General features: G+C 45.0%; 1 protein-coding gene across 7 annotated transcripts in view; it reads right to left on the reverse strand.

Annotated features, from left to right (window-relative positions):
• Window positions 1-6,002: 6,002 nt before the first annotated feature.
• Window positions 6,003-24,308, reverse strand: part of syt7 (synaptotagmin 7) — a 202,941-nt gene continuing 184,635 nt past the window's right edge. For 6 of the 7 annotated variants that reach the window (XM_031900272.1, XM_031900275.1, XM_031900276.1 and 3 more), the window contains 5 exons: window positions 17,934-18,204; window positions 16,331-16,500; window positions 13,591-13,705; window positions 12,266-12,465; window positions 6,003-7,471 (listed from right to left, as the gene is read on the reverse strand). In XM_031900272.1, coding sequence (XP_031756132.1) covers window positions 7,367-7,471; window positions 12,266-12,465; window positions 13,591-13,705; window positions 16,331-16,500; window positions 17,934-18,204 — 861 coding nt within the window. In that variant the 3' untranslated portion in view covers window positions 6,003-7,366. 7 annotated transcript variants of the gene reach the window in all.

Raw genomic sequence — 24,308 nt, forward strand, 5'->3', positions numbered from 1 at the left:
CACACGTGGGCTCCGGCACAGTTTAAGTCGCCCTATCGCCTGTTTTTGAGAACAGGAAGAGAATTTATAAAGGTCATTTTATGTAAAGCACCTGAAATAAGTAACAATGTACAGGGTAGATGTATTGTTAGAAGGGTATGGAATGGATTTAGAACTTGATCAGTTTTAGTGTTACTGTTCCATTATGATCTGAAATTGGATAAAGATATGTACTAGTGCATAATAGATGTCTCACCTGTGTAACCCCCTGTTGTGCCCAAACAAGAAATGGGTTTCCAATATAGTTATTCAAAAATTGTGGATTAGCTACAAAGGGTAGGAAGGGTGATAATGAAGGCGAGAGAGAGACTGTGGCGTGCTGTGTGCCAGGCTCTAATTGTAGGGTATAATAAGGGGGTGTCTATTACCGAGAGTAAAAATTGTCTCTCCTGAAGGTACAAAAGAAAAGCCAAAGAAATAGTTGGTACAAGAGCCTGGTATAATAAAGGCAGAGCATGAAGTTCCCTATTATTAACCCAGTCTGCACATAATGGAGATTCCAGGCCAGATTGTATGTCTGTATATCTGGGAAATTGATCCCTCCTTGAGACCTTAGTTGTTGGAATTTATTCCTACTAATCTTCGCTAATAACTACCTAGAGCTCCATAAAATGCAGTCGTTGCTAAGGTCTGCCTTTCTGAAGTCCCTAATATGCTTCTCTAAATATAGAAAGTTGCAGTAACTAGGGGTAGGCGGTAGAGGCACGTGCCTAGGGTGCAACAATTTGGGGGGTGCTGGGCACATACCTCTTCTATCACCGACGCCTAGCTCCCATGGGCAATGTGCCTGATTGCGCTCCTTCACACAGTCGCTGTTCTGTTTAGGTGAGTAACTTAACGTAACCAGCCAGGTTGCCTAGGGTGCTCTGCTGGTATGGCTGCACTGTCCAGTGACCTCACTGGTATGTCTGGGGCTAATGCAATGTTCTGAATTTTGTGCAGTGATCGTATTGGCATGTCTGGGGTTAATGTAATACTCTTATTTATCTGGTTTAGTAATATCACTGGCAATGTTGTTCCCTTAATCTGTTTTCTCAAGTGACCATACTAGCACGTCCGGCTTGTGCTGTCCTGCTACACTATTTGGGGGCCAAAGTCAAAGTTGTGGTTAGTGAGCAGTAGGGGGTGCTGCTGGTATTCCATGCATGCCTGAAAGTGTGCCAGAGATGTTACAATCTGGCAAACTGCACCAGTGAATATGTATCCCCCCCCCCTAAGCAGTAATCCCACCTTTCCAGGGGACAGACACTCTCGCTGCTGATGCCTTTTTCGCTGGCGAACTCCATTTAGGAATTAATGAGCTCGATACTCCTGGGACCCATCGGATGTTTCCCTGGTACTAATGTACCCACAAACAGCTTGAACAACGTGTCCTGTGTCCGTGGGAAACTCGCCTGCTCATTACGAGGGGTACATTTGTAGACGCTGCTCTTTGCTGATCTATATGTTAATTTAGTTAATCAGTTGAATGGCTCATGAGGGACGTTCAAAGAAAAGATTTTATAGTCGAGATCCATCTTTAATTCGAGCAGTTAAATTATGTATTGTGTGCGGCTAATGTAAATGTTTCTGCAGTGTCCTATTAACCCTGGAAAGCCCACAGCCCAGGGCACATTTAGTAGTAGGGGCAGCTGTAACATTTTTAAGGGCGCTAAGGGAGGGTGCAAGCAGTTTCCTTCTGGCGCCATTTCCTACCTAGCGGGAGGCAGGACGCTCGTTATCGTTCCTCTACAGATGATTACGATGATGATGATGATGTTTCCAAAGGGACATCGGCGAGCATTTTGCCACTCGTCCGCCGAGCTTGAAATCATTGTGAAGCAAAAGACGTGCAGTCTCCTAGAGTGCCATTACCCTTCAAGCTCCATTTAGGGGGACTCTGTTTGGCCTTAGCTCAGATTTAACTCTGTTAAAGGAAAACATTGGAATATTAGTCATTCAGGCATAGATCCAAGATCATCTAGGGCAGCAAATTGTCTCCCCAAAACTCACCCTTGGGACAGGGGCACACTGAGCAGATCATCTGTAGATCTACTGTCATCTGCTTTTTTGTTTAGCCCCATTGACAGGCATGGCATGCACCTATGGGCACAGCATCTTTACATGCAGCCCTGGGAATGGCTCCCCTAATCCCCCCTACTGTTTGCACCCCCCCGTGCCCTTCCCCACCCCCTCGTCTTGCAATCCTCTCACCAACCTGCCGCTTCTTTGTGTCCAGCGCAATGGGGACAGGGTGGGAGATTCAAATGGCTGTTAAACTCTCCCGTCTAGCCCCCTTTGGAAATATCAGCCACATGCTGCCCCCCGATGCTGCCCTAGGCCCAGGCCTTTGTGGCCTGCCCGGGCCTGACAGTGCTTGATTATAGGACTATACAAAACAGCAGAAGAAAGTGGATCCACTTTCCTTTGTCTGTGTACAAAATTCATCTGGAGAAAATCTGATGATCTGCTCAGTGTGCCCCTGCCCTAACATTTGGGGCAAGTCAGTAGGGGCTATTGAAACAGCCTGCTAAGTAGACCATGGAATTGTATCAAATTATCGGTTACTGATACCGCTTCTGGGTAGCCTGGCAAGGCATGGGTTCATTTAACAGCCTGGTACAAAGTAAAGATACACATTTGCCTTGTTTATAATGTGAGTGAATGCCGAACTCTCTATTCTAATAGAACAGGCAAATCATAACCATAAAAGAACAAGTACAAAGAATGTCAGTAAATAACAAAGCAATACAGAAACACAAAGTATTAACCCCTGTGGTGCACCACATATAACTGAGAGTTCAGGCCTGATTGTTGTGTGTACTTTGGGGCATATTTATTAACATTGCTATGCTATGGGCAACATCACCAGTGATGTTTGTCTCCAGTGTTAATAAAAACACCCCTAAATGTCAGTGCGTACTTATCTGTAATCCGTGGAGTAACATCCATGAGATCCAATACATTAAATTTGCAACCTTTCTTACTTGTGAGCCACAGTCAAATGAAAAAAGACTTGGAGAGCAACACAAGCACCATAAACGTCCACGAAGGAGCCAAATAAGGACTGTGATTGGCTATTAGGCAGCCCCTATGCACCCTATCAGCTTACAAACAAGTACCTGCTTTGGGGACATTGGGAGCAACAACCAAGTTGGCGAGTAATATGTTTCCCCTGAGCACCTGGTTGGGGATCACTGCTTTAATGTAAATCCCTCCAGTATTTAGTCCTGGTTCTCCTCATGGATAGAACTGGCCCACTAGCTAAGGAGGGGTACATGACCCTAACAGGAACCGGAACCTGGGGCTCTAACCTGCTCTGCTCCGGGAGAGAAAGGGCCTGACTAATGAACCAATTCCCTGAGTCCCTAACTGGGCCCTAGATCTGCTTTAGCTACAGTGCGGGCCTATTGGAACTGGAACCGAAGGGCTCCTCAAGTGCAGAGTCCTTCCCTGACTGACACTCACAGCAACACTAAGGGGAACCTGCAGTTGGTGCAGCCTTTCCAGCACTTTACCAAACTGGCATCCTGGGGGTCTCTCTCTCGCTCCTTGCTGCCAGATCTGTGCTTGCTCTTTCCTTGCCTTATTGCCTTGGTTTCCACTTTCCCACCTCCCCTCCATCCACGCCTGCCCGGTGATGTGTCCAAACTAGTGTTTTTCACTTGTGCTCTAATTGTTGCCATCACCAGGCTTCTCTCCTGTCACCATTTTACCCCACTACACCTTCTAACCCTTGCCCCTAAAGACTGCTCTTCTTACAATTTCTACAAAAGGATGTTAATGTGAGGAAGGCAGTAGTTAGTAGAGGAGTATGTCAGTGCAGATAAAGCCATGGAGGCAGAAAATGCAGAGTCCATTCCCCCCATCTAGAAAAGCACTTTGTTTGCTATGTACCTTAATGTAAGTATCATGGCTCTGTCAGAGCAATGACAGGGACACAATAGTGATGTGGGGAAGGGCCTACAGTGGCTGCCAGAGCTCTGTGCTTCTGAGGCTTCTGATTGGAGAGGGGTTAACCCTTGAATTGCCCTCCTGCAAGTGCAGTATTGGACCCACCATGCAGCATTTCCCAATACAATATCAAGATGATTGCAGCTGCCGCTAGGGTCTCCAATTTTTTGTTAGGCCACATCAAAGAGGGAGTAGGACAGGGTAGAAGGGGAGCAAGTGGAGCTGGGAGAGGGGTTGTGAGGTGGGAAGGGGGCGGATAGGAGGTAGGCCAGGGGTAGAGAAGTAGTTACTACAAATTTATTTCAAGTACATTGCTGGTAAATGTGTAATACCAGCCCCAGTCTTGCCAGGTATTTTATCTGCTGGGCCAGTAAAATACTGGACTAGTGGCCACCCTTGCTGCTACGAGGGTTGACACAATTTGGACACCATTGTGCTAAAAAAATATTGGGATGGTGCAGTTTCTGCTGCATCAAACTGACATTTGCCCAGTATTGCCCAGTATTGCCCAGTATTGCCCAGTATTGCTTAGGCAGAAGTGTGGTTTCCCTGCACCTATAGGCACACGTATGTGCAATGCATCAGGGCAGACTGGGCAGGCAAATTGGGGCAAATACAAGTGTGAGGATCATGTTTAGGTGCAAATACCTCTATTGTTTTCTGGCGTAAGTAGAAGGTGAAGGAGTAGGGTGCTGATGATTGGGGATTGAGCTCCAATATAGATGATGTTTAGTTGTACTCATCTCAATTAAGTAAAGAACGGCTGGGCTCTACGAGTGAAAATATCAGCAAATTCTCAGTAATATCCAGTTATCAGCAGCCTCATAATGAATTTGGAACTTGAAACACAGTTGCCAGCACCCTATAAGGAGTAGGAAGAGAGATCATCTCTATACTAATTATACAATGGGGTATGGAAGAGGCAAACAGATTATCATGGTAATTATATAGTGCAGCGTATTCATTATCCGAATGGGACGTGAATATAGATTCTAGGCGTCACGACGCAGAGCTGTGTGCTCATTATTAGAAGAGGAACCTCCATAGCTCTGTATCGTGCCGCTTGTTTGGTACCAAGGCAGAATGCATGTATGGATCATGACGATTCTTTAGGCACAGGTTGCCTATAGACACAGCTATTTGTGTAAACTCTGGAATTACTGCAACCTTTAAAGTGGTGGTAGATTCAAGGTAGCCCAGCAGCCCACACTGCATTTATAGGGGGGTGGCTGGGGGAGGGTAAGAGTCCCCCTTAGCTTGAGCATCAAGGTTAGCAATACCAATAGTTGCAAGGTGATATAGAGTCATGGAAGCCTGCTTTCTCTTCCATTAGGACATTTCATTTTTATGCCACTTAAATCGACAGTAACATTTTGTTTTCCTTGCTTATTGCCTTCAGTTGCAGCATGAAAAGTAGCATATACATAGAGAATAATGGATGCCCATTGGAGAGCCTGCTGGCCCTGAACAGTTTTATTCATAGTTATAAGGCTTGATCCCTAAGGTTGCTGGACTACAGCTCCCAGTATGCATGAACCCTGGGTACAGTGGCTAAACTATCATACAGCAGACCCCTTGGTTGCGGTGGGGGGCTGGGTTAGGATTACTATAATATTGTTCCTCCTTCCCAGCCATATGAAACTTGCATGTTCTTCTGGGGCCTGCATATACGTGCTGCCACCCCCCAAAGATTTTTTGCAGGGGGGCCCAGCGCAAATGTTTTGATAAGCTGTCGTTGGAACTCCTGCAATATTTGGGTGGAGGAAGGTTTAACCGTTGATCAAGAGAACTGTCTTTGTATTATAATTACAATAGACATGCCAACTATTCTATTCTTTTTGGGAGTCCCCCCATATCGGTACTCCCTGCTTGGGTGGAGCAAGGGATGTGGTCAAGGCTTATTGGGGTGTAGCCTTGGTGTAACCTGCAGTGGCCAAAGGCTGACAGAAAGGGTCACAGATGACTGCACAGACCAGATCACAGGTTCCCTTTGACCCATCGGATCCCCGGCCCAAACAGAGAGACACTTGGACAGAAAATGTTTCACTTTTATTAAGCACATTGTATTTTTTCCTTGTTTCCACACAGACACCATAATCAGCACGTTTTCAGTTAGTTTGTACTCTATACACACGTCTCTAAAGCCGAGACATCAAAGAGGCCCTGGGAAGATCTGAGGCCTCATCCTGGAAGACTCAATGTGGCTGGTGATACTCAGAAGGCCAGGGAGGTACAGAAATGTACAGGTCATGAAAGGATCACCAGGAGAGAAGGGCTTTCACCTCTATCTTTTCCTTCTTTCCAGGAGGTACCGAGCTCCCTGTGCTGTAAGCGGGCAGCATCCTCTTTGGCTCTAGACTTGTGTATGGAAACCATAGTGCTGCCCGCTGGGCGCCGGAATTGCACCCAAACCATCATGGCAGCAAAATGGTCACTTTCTAATCAGTACTAACAATCTGGAAAATCTACAACGGAACAACTGCGACTCGGATCTTCTCCCTACAACACAACATTGTAGTTGATTTTTTATTTTTTTTTTAACTTTTTCTCCTTTTTTTAGTGAAACTGTGAAAAAAGGAAACCATTTTGTGAAAAAAAAAAACAGAATTAAAAAAATAAAGGACAACAAAGGAAGCTACAAATTACACAAATTATTATGATATGAAGATATGCAAGTGTACCAGAGCACTACCCCCGACTCCGCCAAAGGGAGGAGAGAGGATAAAAAGGGTGAATTGTGGGAGAATAAAACACCCACGCACACACATTATTTTACACACGTTGGACACGGAACACCACGCACAAATGGCAAAGAGTCTGAGGACCGGAATGCTTTGTAATCTGCCTCCATGTTCCAGCGATGTTTCTCTGTAGCAATTTCTCCGGTATTGCTCATTATCACTGCTTTTTTTTTTTTTAAATTTAAACAAAGATTAAAAACCCCAAAAAATAGAATAAGAGGGTTTAGTGCACCTTTGCACAACTACAAAAGGCGAGCTGCAGCGCCGGCCACCACTACTGACGCACGCTAGATGCGCTCCTGTGGCTGCCACGTGTTTGAAGATGCCATGGAAAGTTTGCAGGTGCCGCAGCATACTGACTGGCTTTCTACAGGGCCATCTCGCCCAAGCTTTTTCAGCGTCTCTGTAACACTGCTTTATGGTGTGCGCCACGCCTTGTGAGGCCAGGAGGGGAACCGCAGCTGTGCCTAGTATAACAAGTACAGGTGGCACAGTCTGGCCCTGGGGCTTTCGGTTACCCAGAGATCCAAGCTGGCGGTTCCTTGGAGAAGCCTGCAGGTTGTGGTTGTGCAGACAGTAAGAGTGTGGCCAATGCATTGGTTGAATGTAACCGAGGACTTCTGGAGATGACAGAGTGCAAAGAGGCCACCAAATCAGGCCTTGAGTTGATGCCATTGCGCTACAGCCGTTCTGGGGTGAGAGATCATATCCTTCCAGTGTTTCACTTCCCCGGGGCCACTCTTCCAAGACAGGTAGATCTGCAGAAAGAAGACAGATGCCATAGTTATGGGTAACCCAACCATGCAACACTTCATCGGTGAAGATTCTCATTCATATCTGAGCATTTGTTAGCTTGGCATTTCCCACATACAAGTATGGGACCTGTTATCTAGAAAGCTCAGGACCTGGAGGTTTCCAGATAAGGGGTCTTTCCGTAATTTAAAAATAATTTAAACATGAAATAAACCCAATGGGACTGTTTTGCCTCCAGTAAGGATTAATTATACAGTATCTTAAGGTGCCCATACACCTTCAGATCCGCTCGCTTGGCGATGTCGCCCTGGGGCCAAACGATCGAATTATAACGACGGGTATAGGCAAAGTTGGTCCGGGGACCGCATCAATGAGCTGATGTGGCCCCCGATCCAACTAGATTTTCTAACCTTGCCGATTGATATCTGGCTGATTTCAGGCCAGATATGGGTCGGGCAGGCGGGTCGGGCAGGCGCGTCGGTAGTGCTCATACACGGGCTGATTAGGTGCCGAATCGGTCTAAGGGACCAATACCGGCACCTAAAATCGGCCCATGTATGGGGACCTTAAGTTGGGATCAAGTACAAGGTACTATTAAAAAAAACAAACAAAATTTTTTAAAAATTTCAATTATTTGATTAAAATGGAGTGTATGGGGAATGGCCTACCCGTATTTCTGGATAGAAGGTTTCCAGATAATGGATTCCATACCTGTATCATTATCAGCTCTTTCCTTATTTTCCATATCACACATAAACAGGAAAATGTGCCTATTTGTATATAGTCCCTCTACTTGACATTTCCCAATCTGTGACTGAAGTCACTGCATTGTTGCTAGAGGCACAGATTATGGCAACTACATATAATTTGAATTACAAAATAACAGAGCTATAGAACAAAAGGTTAAACTGAAAAAGATGAAGGCCAGTGGCAGATTAATATAGAATGTCACTATGTCATTCCTTTCTCTGTGCCTACCTGCTGCTAACTTTATCTTTTATTCTGTCCCCTCCCGTCTCTCATTCTGCACACCCCATTGTCCTTGGTTCTGTACCCCCCCCCCCCATCCTCCATTCTCTGCTTATCTGTACATTCCCATTTATTTACTTTCTGTTTTTTTCATTCTGTAGGCTCCCCCAGGCTTTCATTCTGTACAATACCCTTGCCCTTCGTTTGGTATACTGCCTCTATCTTTCATTCTACAGACTCCTCTTGTTCTATACTCTGTACTTTTGTTTTTCATTGTTCTTTCATTCTGTACCCTCCCCCCGGGTCTGTGCGTCCCTTTTACTTCATTCTCTCTCTTTTTTCTTAAATTCTACCTCCTTCATGTAGTATGCTTCCCTTCATTTCATACACTCCTTTTGTTCTTCAATATGATTCTCCCTCTGCCATTTTTCTTCTGTATGCTTCCTCTGCCCTTCATTCCGTACACCCTTATTCTTTATTCCATACATTTTCATTTTCGTTCGGTCTTTACACTTCCCCCATCCTTTATTCTATATCCTCCCCTGGTACGTTATACCCATTCTTTTTGCCATTCAGTACCTTCACCAGTGTCCTTCATTCTGTATGCTCCCCCTGTCCTTCCTTGCGTACACCCCTCCGTCCTTCATTTTATTACTATTATCCTTCATTCAGAAGCACTTTACAGAGATTACTGCCCATTATATACACCTTCTTGTCAATAGTCTATTAATTTAACATCTGGAGACTAGTAGGTTGGGCATTCCTTATTTATGTAAATCTACCCCCACCCAACTACATGAGGACCCCCATCTTTCCTGAATAGCCAGGAGCCCCGTTTTCTTGGCCATGGAAGAAGGAAACACATCTATAAATAAGACATTAGAGATATTAGATATTAGAGAGAAGGGTTACCACTCCCAGGAGGAACCGCTGCACAAAACCCCTTAGGGTTTGGGTCTGGTGGGTAATAACAGAACTACAGCCCCAGGAATTGAGAGGAGACAGAGAGGAGAAGATGTAGGGGGGCAAGAAAGAGAGGAAGGAAGCGCTGCAGAAAGGTATGATTATGCAGAGGGGCTTTCAAGAAGCCATTTAAGCTGTTGATCTTGTGGGCTTTGTTATGTGACCCTGCAGAACTGGGCTGTAGCGGTCACTGGAAACATGATAGATGCTCTTTCTCCCTCTCTGCGCCAAGGTCCGATGTGAGCCTGAGCAGTAAATGAATATATTGATCTGCTGTGAGCATTTCTACATCTGCCTTTAATAGGCTTTTTTGTCGCTTGTGTTGTCAGCCACTAATATGTTCTAGGCTATTAACTTCTTCTCTGGCTGTTCTGTCTATTAAATACTGGCAATGTCAAACAACTGAGGTTACCTGGGAAAAGGCTCCTTACGTGTCCGATGCAAAAGGGTTAAATATATTCTCAGCATCGGGGAAATGATTATGCTGTTTGTTACTTTCAAGACACATTTGTTTCTTTCACATCTGGTTCTCCCTCATTAGTTCTTGTTCCCCCTTCTCTGTCACCCTCCCTCCTCATCTCATCCAATATCCTTTTAACAACCTCTCCCTTCCTTGTCCATTGCTTCCAATCTCCTTTCATCTCCAGTCCATGTGCCCCACTTCTCTCTCAGCAGCTTCTGTGCCCAACTTCTCTCTCAGCAGCTTCTGTGCCCCACTTCTCTCTCAGCAGCTTCTGTGCCCCACTTCTCTCTCAGCAGCTTCTGTGCCCCACTTCTCTCTCAGCAGCTTCTGTGCCCCACTTCTCTCTCAGCAGCTTCTGTGCCCCACTTCTCTCTCAGCAGCTTCTGTGCCCCACTTCTCTCTCAGCAGCTTCTGTGCCCCACTTCTCTCTCAGCAGCTTCTGTGCCCCACTTCTCTCTCAGCAGCTTATGTGCCCCACTTCTCTCTCAGCAGCTTCTGTGCCCCACTTCTCTCTTAGCAGCTTCTGTGCCCCACTTCTCTCTCAGCAGCTTCTGTGCCCCACTTCTCTCTCAGCAGCTTCTGTGCCCCACTTCTCTCTCAGCAGCTTCTGTGCCCACTTCTCTCAGCTTCTGTGCCCACTTCTCTCAGCAGCTTCTGTGCCCCACTTCTCTCTCAGCAGCTTCTGTGCCCCACTTCTCTCTCAGCAGCTTCTGTGCCCAACTTCTCTCTCAGCAGCTTCTGTGCCCAACTTCTCTCTCAGCAGCTTCTGTGCCCACTCTCCAGCAGCTTTGCCCCTCTCTCAGCAGCTTCTGTGCCCCACTTCTCTCTCAGCAGCTTCTGTGCCCAACTTCTCTCTCAGCAGCTTCTGTGCCCAACTTCTCTCTCAGCAGCTTCTGTGCCCCACTTCTCTCTCAGCAGCTTCTGTGCCCCACTTCTCTCTCAGCAGCTTATGTGCCCCACTTCTCTCTCAGCAGCTTCTGTGCCCCACTTCTCTCTTAGCAGCTTCTGTGCCCAACTTCTCTCTCAGCAGCTTCTGTGCCCCACTTCTCTCTCAGCAGCTTCTGTGCCCCACTTCTCTCTCAGCAGCTTCTGTGCCCCACTTCTCTCTCAGCAGCTTCTGTGCCCCACTTCTCTCTCAGCAGCTTCTGTGCCCCACTTCTCTCTCAGCAGCTTATGTGCCCCACTTCTCTCTCAGCAGCTTCTGTGCCCCACTTCTCTCTCAGCAGCTCCCCTCCTCTGCTTCTATCTTGTAGCCACTTCTCTCTAAGCATTTCATGTGTCCTGAACTCTACTTCTCTTCCACAATCTCCTGTAATCAATTTCTCCTTTAGTAGCTCTTTTAACTTTTGTTACTCAACCTTCCCTCTTCAGAGTTTGTACCCACTCTCCCCAGCTCCTGTACTACATTTCCCTTTCCCCAGCTCCAATGCCTGTCTTCTTTCCCACCTTCTGTGTTTCATTACCTGCTAAACAGCTCCTGTGCCTCTACTTTCTCCCCAGCTCCCATGTCTCGCTCCATGCTTACCAGCTCCTGTGCCTCTACTTTCTCCCCAGCTTCCATGTCTCGCTCCATGCTTACCAGCTCCTGTCCCTCTACTTTCTCCCCAGCTTCCATGTCTCGCTCCATGCTTACCAGCTCCTGTGCCTCTACTTTCTCCCCAGCTTCCATGTCTCGCTCCATGCTTACCAGCTCCTGTCCCTCTACTTTCTTCCCAGCTTCCATGTCTCGCTCCATGCTTACCAGCTCCTGTCCCTCTACTTTCTCCCCAGCTTCCATGTCTCGCTCCATGCTTACCAGCTCCTGTGCCTCTACTTTCTCCCCAGCTTCCATGTCTCGCTCCATGCTTACCAGCTCCTGTGCCTCTACTTTCTCCCCAGCTTCCATGTCTCGCTCCATGCTTACCAGCTCCTGTCCCTCTACTTTCTCCCCAGCTTCCATGTCTCACTCCATGCTTACCAGCTCCTGAGCCTTTGTCTCATTCCCTGCTAACTATCTCCTGTGCCTCACACCGTTCTCCCCTGCTTCTGTGCTTTACACCCCTTTTCCCAGCTCCCTGTGACTTGTTTCCCTGTTTTATTTTCATACTCTGTGTCTGGCTATCATGTCTTCTTTTTATCTGCTCATATTCTACAGTGCCCTTTCCTTTCTGCACCCCTTAAATTCTCTTGCTTTCCAGCCTTTCCCTCACTCCTTTACTCTTTTAGATCCTCTGTGAATTTATTCTCTGTGTGATGTTCCATCATGCATTTCTTTCTCACTGCCCATTGTATGTTTCATCAGTCTCCCAGGCAGTGTTACAGTTGCCCTATATACCTAAGTAGGCAGCACCTAGGGAGAAGCAGCGCAGACATGACAAGTAATGGAGAATCTAGGATGGGCCCCTGTTCATTTCCCTAGGCCCACCTTGCCAATGACGTCGTTCCTGCTCAGCTTGTCTTTGTCCATGACAGTGATGATAATGGTTGTTTCCCGGAGCTTTTCAGTAGGGATGTCGAAGATAAACGACTCATTAAAAATAGGGTTCAGGCAGCGCTTCATAACCACAGTCTTTTTCTTCTCAACTCTTTTATCCTTGTACATGAGCCACACTTTCACATAGGGGTCTGGCAAGAAAGGTAATAAGGTGTTATAGGCAATGTGTCACTAATGTAATGTCACCAGGTTACACCAGTCCTACCAGAATAAGTGCACTTCAAAGCCTCTCACAGAACAGGACATAATACTTCATTTTAGCATTGATTACACTGTATTGCTAGATAGATAGATAGATAGATAGATAGATAGATAGATAGATAGATGATAGATAGATAGATAGATAGATAGATAGATAGATAGATAGATAGATAGATGGGTAGATAGATAGATAGATAGATAAATAGACAGATAGATAGATAGATAGATAGATAGACAGAGAGACAGACAGACAGACAGACAGATAGATAGATAGATAGATAGATAGATAGATGATAGATGATAGATAGACAGACAGACAGACAGACAGATAAATAGATAGATAGACAGACAGACAGATAGATAGATAAATAGATAGATAGATGATAGATAGACAGATAGATAGATAGATAGATAGATAGATAGATAGACAGACAGACAGACAGACAGACAGATAGATAGACAGGCAGACAGACAGACAGACAGATGATAGATAGATAGACAGACAGACAGACAGACAGATAGATAGATAGATAGATAGATAGATAGATAGATGATAGATAGATAATAGATAGATAGATAGATAGATGATAGATAGATGATAGATAGACAGATAGATAGATAGATGATAGATAGATAATAGATAGATAGATAGATAGATAGATAGATAGATAGATAGATGGATGGGTAGATAAATGATAGATAGAGACATAAATAAAGACTTCTCACAGACAATCTAATGGTCATAAATAAATGCACATTAATAGTGGGCCTAGGCCAAGGTAAGCATGGCGTTTGCCACATCTCTATAAATGGACCAATGCAGAAGAAATGTTCTTTGCACACAAAAAGCTGTACACAGATACTATACTATCATTTAAAAGGAAGATTTAGTAGAGTATATGCCATGTTTCTTCCTTTCTCTATTGCAATTGGGGTAGGCCCATTGATGTTTCAGCAAAATAAAGCCCCTATGTACAAAATGGGCTCTAAAGAGAATGGGTTTGCTGAGATGGGAACGGAAGGACTTGACTGCCTATAATTTACTAGGCACATACCTGAGGTGCCGCCGATATCCATGGCTTTCAGGTTGCGTGCCTTTATGATATTGACAATTATGGCGTTGGTGGAAGGGTTGTAGCACAGAGACAGGAGCAATTCCCCTCGACTCCCCTGTTAAAAACAAAAAACAGAATTTCTGTCATAGGTTTTGTCTTAAGCAGGACACCTAGTCCCCACTTTGCAGTAAAGTGCAACTCCATAGCTAACCAGTCCTTGCAAACAGTCTCAACAGTGTTCTGTTGGAGCCAAATACTGCCTCCAGTAAGGAGTAGTTGGGATCAAGTACAAGGCAATGTTTTGTTATAACAGAGAAAAATGAATTGTGTTTTTATATTTTGCATTATTTGATTAAAATGGAGTGTAAGGAAGACATCCTTCCCATAATTCAGCTTTTTGGATAACGGGTTTTATAATATGGTTTGGAACAGTTCCCCAAGCCCCACCCCCTGTTCCCCTGCTGATCTGGCTGACTACTCTGACACTCAAATAAAATATAACAGTAGTCGTCTGTCCTCAGCCTGCCTTCTCCCAATCCCACAATTCCCTGCTCACGTGATGTCAATAAGGAAAGGAACATCACCGTGCAATGCATTGTGGGTTATGTAGTTCCTGCATGCTGTCTGTAAGCTGTGGAGAAGTTGTTACAATTTGTAACATCGGCGTTTTAGTCCCTCCTCCCCTGCAAAGATTTCAAATGACGCAGAAAGAGAAGAGCTGTTTTGTAGCTGGATTTCAGCATATAAAAATGTTTTTTTGTCATACTTATTGAAGGAACAGATTACAGTGATAGGTATATTAGGGGGTTCTATGTTGTGTGGGGTTCTCTAACAAATTTTGGTTCGGAAGCCGAAGTTAACCTTAATAAAGGTGGTGTTTAAAGCAATAATGCTGTGTATGCCACTGGCAACCACATGGAAGTCCCTCCATCCTTACCGACCAGCACCTGCCAAATGGCACAAATATACACACATCATTTTTGTATTTAATATAAGAAAAAGCAAGAAGTTCCAGTCTCAGTTAATTAGGTAATTGAGGGAAGATAACCCAAATGAGCTGCTAGACCACAGGCCTTATTGGCATTAGCCACGAGCAGCAATATTGAAGTTGCACTAACTGTACAGCTGCTATTCTGTGAGCCCAGGCCGCTCCCTGTAATGGGAATTGTCAGCCATTGCCGCTGGTTAGCGTGCAGTAACGAGGCCCCGCTCCCAGCTCTCTGGATTGCTGGCTTTGTTACCAGCTCACACAGATACCACAGGTGATGTAAATATGCCGAGTGAGAACATACAATTAAATCATTAGGGGAGCGCAAAGGCTGCAAAATATTTCTTCTTTCCTTTACTCTGTCGCTCAGATGGGCTGTGTAAGCTGCTGTAATTACAGCTTGTGATACAGTGTAGGGGGCCCGGGGGACAACAGGGAGCGTAAGGCGGCTTTTGTGTTTATGTGAGTAAAACAGAGAGAGGGGGGGGTGATGAAAACCGTAGAGCTCTCCATCAAAAGCATAAAATGTACAAAGCGCTGGGCAGGGTGCACTTTGACTCTACCCTGAAGTTTGTGTCTTTAATCTCAGTTTGTTGGGCTCTGAGAATGAAACCAAAGGAACTGCACATTTGGAGTGATGTATTCATAAGGGCAGAAGGTGATTGGTATGTAGGCATCCCCAAGGAAGCTTCAGGGGGTGAAAGTTAGGAGGGATTGCCTGCATGCCTCCTCCAGTCTGCACCTCATGAATACAGTGCTGCTGAAAGCAGATAGCAGTGTATTCATAGGACAAAGCAGGTCTCTGTGCTCCAAAACAGTAGTGTTATCTTCCCTTAATTACCTAAATAACTGAGACTTCTTGCTTTTTCTTTTCTTATATTAAATACAAAAATGATGTGTGTATATTTGGCAAGTGCTGGTTGGTAAGGATGGGGGGACTTCCATGTGGTTGCCAGTGGCATACACAGCATTTGCCTGCTCCATGTTGGAGCTTTTATTGCTTTAAACACCACCTTTATTAAAGGGGAACTCCGGCTTCCAAACCAAAATTTGTTAGGGGGACAAACTGCAGGGGACAAAGTGCAAAATGCTTGGTGGATTCCCCCATTATTTGTGCTTTGCACCCTGCCCTGCAGGAAGAAAACAACTGATAATACGTTGGCGCATGTTCCAATAGTATGATTTACTGAAATCACAGCTATTCACTGACCCTAGATACCCCGCAGGGAAATATACACCATCTTGGATCAGTAACACCAGGAAATGAAATGCCCTAAATCAGTGATTATAACACTGTGGGTCAGGGCCCCATACTGAACATAACGGGGCACATAGGGCCGTGATGAGACCACAGAGGAACGTAACGCAGCTGAGAGCAAACGCACTGTTCCACAGAAACGATTTCCCACGTTCAGGATAGAAACAAATCGTATTCAAGTTCACATTTTCCCTTTTTATGGCTTTACTGGTGCTGAAGAGCGAAAAGGCAAAACTAGGGCTGGATCATTATCTCACTAGCGTCCCAGTTTTGGCTGACGGCTCCGCTGAGCACCTATGTAAATTGCTCTGTCTGTGCTTCTATTCGCCAGCCCATATGACTGGGATGTTGTATCTATAATTAACAGACGCAGAACAAGGCTGGTTCTTGGGAAGTTCCATTACAGATGCAAGAGTCACGTCTGCGTGACATGACAATATGGCACCCCAAACAGCAGTTACACGGCTTACAGAACACTAAGTGATTGTTCTTACGCTTCCGTCGCTGCACGGTTTCAGCTCCTTCCAAAAGGTCTGCATCTGTGTCAGGTCTGTCTTATTTAGGGGGATGGAGACCTCTCCGATGGGGTCGTTGCGGCTGAATCGGTCGTAGTCTAATACCTGGAGATACAGAACCCGCTGCACCACTTTTTCATAAGGGAAACCTGTAGGAAGGAGCAATAAACATCAGTCTTTGCCGGGCCCCAACGGACACCATATATTAGTCCTACTGCAAATAAGCTCTAATGCATGGCTAATAGTTCCGCCCCCTAATGAGACTTTTGGGCCAATGAAGTCTGGTACAACAGCATCGCAGGCCATCAATCAAAGGCAAAAGCAGGGAGACCAATGACCCCTCTCTGCTTGGGGTCACATTTCCGCTAGTCATACAATTGATTGGCTATCTCAATAACTGTCCCCAGTGTCAGGTTTATTTGGCAGGGAGCTAACAGGCTTTCTAACAAACCAAGGATCTTCTGCTTCCAGGGACGTGTGCAGTTCATTCTGCAGGGTATTTATAGCACCACTTACACAAGGCTAATAGGGCGCTGCAATGCCATAAATAAAGGGATCCTCACACACTATGGATTCCATCTGTCCAATCTGTCCATTCCCCTCTGTAGAGGGCACTATACACTTAAGCTAAGTCTAATGGATAGAGATTACATTAGTAATGCATTCTGCTATTATTCCATATCAGTGGCGTTCTTTTACTGCACAGTGCAGAACAGTGAAATTGAAACCCATTATATTTAATATATATATATATGTACTTATTATTACTTGATTCCATCGCCTTGGTCTTTAAAGGGGTAGTTCAACCTTAAATTAGCTTTACGTATGATGTAGACATTAGTATTCTGAGACAATTTGCAATGCGTCTACATTTTTTATATTTTTAATGTTCTTTTTTAGATATTTAGCTTTTTGTTCAGCAGCTCTCTAGTTTGGCATTTATCTGCTGTGTGGTTACTAGGGTGCTATTGGCCCTAGCAATGGTTCAAACAATATATGGGAATAGAGTGGGAGAGAAAGATAAGGAATAAAAAGTAACAATAACAATGAAACTGCAGCCTCACAGAGCAATAGTTTTTTGGCTGCTGGGGTCAGTGACCCCTATTTGAAAGCTGGAAAGTAATTTGAAAACTATAGAAAATAAATGATATAAACCAATGGCAAAGTTGCTAGGAACAGGACACTAAAACTCAACTTTAAGATGAACGACCCCCTTAAGAGCCAATGTGGGAGAAGGAGAAAATGTTGAAACAAACCCCCCCCCCCCAATTAAATAAGAGTCAAATTTCATGTTATAAGAGCATTATGTAGAATAAAGGCATATATGGATATTGGATCACCTTGATTTCCAGTAAGGTTTACTTGCAGTTGTTTATCATTGTAGCAAAGGATATGTACATAGCAGGAGCCTTTGCCTACATATTTGCAATTGGACATATCAATGGAAGGTGCCATACTGATTGGCTGGACTGAAGCATTGATAACCTATATCCAGTACTGAGACCTATCATCTTTTTTATTCTGTAATGGTCCAAGTCTGCCCCACCATCCCCCATCCCACCCCTCCATTTTTGTGTCTCACCCTCAAAGAGGAAGGTTTCATTCCAGTGTGGATTGAGGTTTTTCCTCTTGACCTTGGTCTCTAGCTTGTGCTTCTTGTCTGGCAGCAGATAGATCTTCACAAAGGGGTCGCTGGTTCCACTGAAGTCCTTGGCAGGCAGCTCCTGGGCTTTCAGGATCTTAACCGTGAGGGTAGACTCCTGGAAATTATACCCCACACTGAACTGAATGCGACCCAGGTTCTCCCTTCCTGAAGTGTCGTGACCATCGTCTTCGTCCGACCCAGGAGACAGCTGCGAAAAAATCACAGGATACATTAGAGGCCAGGTCTTTTGTATAGGTAAATATCTGTCAGAATATTAAAGGGGCAGTTTGCCTTTAAAAAGGAACTAACCCCAACCATAAAGCTGTCCTACTAGTGAACTGTTATTGTTAGTTTTTATTACTTATCTCTCTATTCATTGTCTCTCCTATTCATCTTTCAGCCTCTCATTCAAACCACTTCCTTGTTGCTAGGGGGCAACTGGACCATAACAACCAGACATCTGCTGAAATTCCTTGTATTTTGACCAAGTGAATTTTTTTGAAAACAGCATGGTACAACATATATCTATAGTTAGGGATAACCTCCTGTTTATTTGCAGCAGGGAGGAAAGTAAAGATAATAACATGATAGATGTTACACTGGAAGTGGTCATTGTGCCCTAGGACCATGGTGAGAGTCAGCAACATTAAAAAAAAAAAAAAAAATCTACAAACTGGGACCCCCACTCCGAGTTGGTGCAGTCCATACTGCCCGCAGCCAATCACCACAGATGAAACAACTGAGCAACTATACTGCTTTATACATACATTTCTGAAATAAGTGACCCTATACGTCCTGGCAGCTGCAGGGTCTGCTTCATCTGCAGTTAAACCCATGCCCTGGCCTCTGTTACTATTAATTTAACCATCTACACAGGCGTTAAAGAACAGTGAAACCTTTTCTGACCACAAGATGGTGCTGCTTTCTACGGAGGTCAAGAAAAGCAAAATTCACTTTTAAGTTGCCTTTTCCCCTCACAATGTAGCTCCCTCCTGCCTGGAATGTCAGTGTAAAAGCAGTTGCTTGCGTAGCTGTGGGTGCTACATTTGCCAATGCAAGTTTTAGATATTTTGAAAATGATGGCGGTGTCACCATGCCAATGTGCCCAGCAATAATAAAGGCATTAGCATACAATGCCACCAGCCAGTTGCGGATAGGGATGTGACCTCTAGTGGGACCTTGGGACCACCACCACATCCATGTTGGTTCTTCTAACGTTCCTTAGCCTGCACTTGCTTTCTGTACATCAGAGTGGGCTGCGCGGGCACATAGGTGCTCCCTGTAATCACCCACATGTGCAATGAGTGTGCCTGGGTGCATGTATCTTTCATGAATAGCATCAACATACTAAATTTTGCATCCGTTTCAGAGCTGTTATCCTAGGATAGGCTTCAGCTGGTGGAACAGTGGTGAAATATATTTTGCCCAATGTGATGCCATGCATGCCCGACACTGGTGAAGACAATACGCACACTCACGCTTTTCTGTAATGAGTTTATGTGTCCTCCCCATGTGGGTTTCCTACAGGTATTTTGGTTTCCACCCCAGGAAAGTTAATTGGCCCTACAGCATATGTATGAGAAAGTAAACTCCACCGGTGCAGGAAATTATATATAATCTCTGTTATTTATTCTCTGCATTACTTCCTGGTGCTTTATTTAGATGCTCAACCTGGAGTGCCCCATTGATTGCCCTAGACTTACCACCTACCTACCTATAGCTGCTGTTAAATATAGACCCTCCTTGACTAAGAGACAATCTTGTGCCTCCAGGGCTTCACCACTTGCCTCTGTTGGATTCATGATGCCTAAAGCCCACTTATCTGCCAAACCTCAGGTCCCAAGATTTGTGGATAATGGGCCTCATTTATGAAATCGTTGGATAGTTATAGTGTGAAAGGGCACAAAATTGCTCCTCCATGAACCACGTCCAGCTGGGCTGAATCCAAGGTGCCAATGTGGCCACAAAGAACTTCTACCTGCAGTAGTCAAGCTGTATGTACAGGACCTACTTGTAACTTGCCCCTTGGTGCTGCCACGATTATGCCAAGAGGACACCCATGTACTGCCCCCTGCCTTATCCTTAGAAATACAGAGTTGTCAATTTCCTGGGAAAGCACAGACCTGCTCCTAGGGCGCTAAGTGTAGGGCGGGGTTCAAAGTGCCAAAAACATGGTGGTTTGCGATTATTCTTTACACTTTGCACCAAGGCCTGGACTGGGATTCAAAACTGGCCCTGACATTTCAAGTACACAGAGGCCCAAACAGCCCCCCACCAGCCCAATAAATAGTGACTGTCTGTGGCATCTTACAGCCCCCCACCAGCCCAATAAATAATGACTGTCTATGGCATCTTACAGCAGCCCCTCTGGCATTTGCCTGAACCCACAGTCCGGGCCTGATGTAGTACCATATCACTGCATTTTAATCTAATTCATAATACATGACCACACTTGCGACTTTGCTTTTTACGTGGAAACATTTTCCATTTTCCCCCTTTTATTGTGCCTGCCGTGTCAGTGACCCAGGGAAATGCAATAGAACGCTAGGAACTGTGACAGCTACAACATTCTCTCAGAAATAACAGGCACTTGTGTTTTTAGCAGATGCCAAACACGGAGCTGGTTAAATAGCAACGCCTCTCGCTTATAGGGAATGTAGGAAAATATCTAGTAGGAGATTACGGAATCACTGACCTCGCTGGCAAAAAAGCCGCCCCTACGAAATTGTTTTCTCTGCTTGCCAAGGAGCAGCGCAAACATTGTTATATATTTCACGCTCCATCAGTCTATGAAACTTGTACATATATATATATATTGCATAGTGCGGCTTTTCATTTATCATCTTGGCTCTTCTTTTATAGGCAGGGAATTTAAAGTAATAGCAGGATCATATCAGGCCTAATTATTTCTCTATTCACATTCTCTCTCACGTTCCCTGGGAGAGGAAATCCAATTGTTCGCACAATGACCACCCGCAGAAGGCAGATAACTATATATTAATGGGGATTTTGTAACACAATTGTTCTTGAGGGTTACCCCTCGCAGGAAACAAATGATGTTACAGTAAAACTACAGTAAGCTTATGGCAAATTGGGGCCCCCCCGAATTACCCCACAACCAACCACCTTACACCACATTTCCCCGGATGAGACTATTTCTCTCAGGCGTCAGACCTCACATATGGTGGAGGCCAGGGTGCAACTATAACTCTCGGTGAAATGCAATAAGGGTGCCAGTGGTTCTTGAACTTAACCATGAACTGTTTAACTAAATCCACACAAGAGTTAATAGCAACAATAATACAGGATTCATCATAGCACAGATCAGGTGTATACTCACTGGGTCAGTAAGAGTCTATTCCTGCAGGGTCAATCAGCACAATAGCCTTGAGTCTGTACTCTTGTTTCCTACTTCTGGGCAATAGTAAACCCCAGGATCTCTAACCCCACTGACAATCCTCGTCGGAGCCAAGAGCTGCTCTCTAGCTAACTCTATAACTCTATAAAACCTAGTGTGACCTATTACAGAGTATGTGCTAATCAATCTAGACCTAAACCTAGGCCTGGATTCCACAGTGTCCCACTTGTCTGCTCAGGTGGGCATCTACACAAAATGGGCCCAGAGTACATGGCTGTTCTGCCTTATTATTATTACGCATTAGAACTATAGAACTACAATGATCATACTTTTGGGACTTCCCTTCTAGAATAAGGACCCCCCCACCCTTAGGTGTCTAAACTGCTAGGGGAGTGCCAGGGAAAAGGGCAGCCATGTTACCAGTGCCCTACACTATATAGTAGTGCAACTGGACACTACTGGTCCCAACAGCTAAATCTTTGGGTCTACCTGGGAGAAAAAAATATCTATTTTGCACACAGACATTGAATTTGCACATAAATACATACAAACATAAATAAATACTAACAATGACTTGCATTGAATTCAGAAGTGGGATTATTGTGTTGGACAAGCTTGAGTTGGATTTATTGGTAGTTGGTAGTTGCTTGTATGGGGCCTACTCCAAATATCTATTGGATTAATCCCAGCATTGAATCTGAATGGCCAAACTGGACAATTATCTGCTCCTTTGGAGAAGTCATGAAACAAGCATATCTTCCTGTATTTGCCAGCTATAAATTAGATTAATCTAACATTTTCTGGCCAATAACCCCTTTGAGGTTAGGGCCAAATGCATTCTCTGCTCTGCACACAAACAAGCCCTGCTACACTAACAACATAGGAACATGGAGCCCGGATCCTGCTGATGCCTTCCATTACACTACAGGTATGGGACCTGTTATCCGGGAGACCTAGGGATTTCCAGATAATTTGGATCTCCATACCAGCATAATTCAAGGCTCAGTTATAGGACCCTGTAGTGCTCAGTACCTCTGTCAAATGCCTTCTCTTCCTGCTGCAAAGCAACATGTGCGTCTGCACCCAACCATTAAAACCAATAACAAGTTGTCCCAAAATATCTAAAGGGGTTGTTGAAAGGTGAACAACCCCTTTAAATAACCTGCACCAACCTGAGCCCAAATCCCAGAGTCTTGAGACCTGAACCCGCAGGTGACATCATGAAGGGGGGTTCCCTACCACTGACATCACAAAGGGTTGAGGGAGGTCACGGGATAGAGGCAAAGGTGCTAAGGGGCTGGGCCTGACACCCACCCAGACCTGCACTAGCTGACCCCCTATTTATATATTTACCTTTGGACATTTTGGGGGCCCTAATATGACTTTGCTGTGGGGCCCAATAACATCTAGTTACGCCACTGCCCCCGAGCAGCCACGCACTGATATTAGTACATACAGTCACGCTAAATATAAAGTATGGTGAGCTGTTAATCGTGCGCCGGCGTCTCACCTCTGAACACAAACGCAGACCTCATTTTTCACATCTGTCACCTGGTGAGAGGATTAGGGGAGCCGTTGTTTTGTTTTTATCCATCTGGGGTCAGGATTGTGCAGATGTTATTTTTATAACGTGAGCCGAGCGCTGGGAATATTTATCTTGCTTTATGTGGCTTCTCGAAGAGACACAATAAAAAGCAGCTTGTTGGAAATCGCTCTACGTTGCTGCCTGGATATTGGCGGGCTGCGGTTATTGCACGGAGGGCTCTATGGAAGGGATATCCCATGACTCAGGAGTGATTGTAGAAGCCTATATTAGTATGCTGCACTATACTGCACAGGTCCATATCTGGCCCATAATGACCAGTCCCAAGGAGCATAGATGCACAGCCCCATATTGCAAAGTCAGATCCATTCCATCCAGTCAAACGACATTCCAGTTTCTGCATGCTCACCATCACTTTCCCATCCCTTTATAACCCTTCTCTCCCATTGCTTTGTTTCTCCTCTTTCCTTTCAGTTGGCCATACACAGACCAATACTGGCGGCTAACGTGGCCACTCTAGTCAGCAGCTTGCTGGCCTGCATATGAGGCAAAAAATGTCAACTTCAACTGGAAAATACGGTCTGCATTGGCCTCTCATGTGATACGATCACTGATGCAAGCCAATAGGGTCAGCCCAGTCTGGTCCACCACTTGCATAGCCATTCCAACAAGGGTCCACTTGTGGCCTTCCAAATGACCACATCCTTCCCTTATCAGTCAGTTTTACTGTTACATTTCCAGTTTTATCTTGCTCTCTTCCCTTCTGCAACCTATTTTTTTATTGCTCAACTAATCTGTCTTTTGATTTGCCCCTCTCACTTTCACCTTTTTTCTTTTTCATATCAGTCTTTCTGTTTGGCTATTTGATGCTGTTGGTTCACAGTTGAATTTCCTGGTACAAACTATAAGGAAGGTAGGAAGAGGGCACCCCAGGAAGGGTTTACTTTAAGGGAGACTATGCCGTTGGCCAGCTATGCTACATTTAGTCCACAAATACCTAGTACAGTAAATAAGTGCCAGTATTACAAATTTATCAGCTATGAATTTGCCAGTAAATTTGTAATCCCTAATGTTCTGCCTCCTGTCTGCCCCAATTCCGCCCACTCCACCTCCATTTCGCTTTCCATTATGCCTTCATCCCACCCATTACCTCTTCCACCCTGCAGCTCCCTCCGGTTTCCCTGGCACTTTAGTAGCTCTGCCCCCCTCTGCATCATAGCCCTGCCCCCTCTGCGTCATATTTTCCTGCCCCGCCTTGTGTCATGGGCCAATAAGGGGCCACGAAAAAGCAACCCTATCTCCCCAAAGAGTCTTAGGCAATCTCTCTGTACAAATGTGCATTTGGTATTACAAGTATGGGTAAACCGGAAACCCGTTATCCAGAAATCTCCAAATTATGGGAAGGCCATCT

The sequence above is a fragment of the Xenopus tropicalis genome, chromosome 4, assembly GCF_000004195.4.
Source record: "Xenopus tropicalis strain Nigerian chromosome 4, UCB_Xtro_10.0, whole genome shotgun sequence".
Classification (NCBI taxonomy): domain Eukaryota; kingdom Metazoa; phylum Chordata; class Amphibia; order Anura; family Pipidae; genus Xenopus; species Xenopus tropicalis.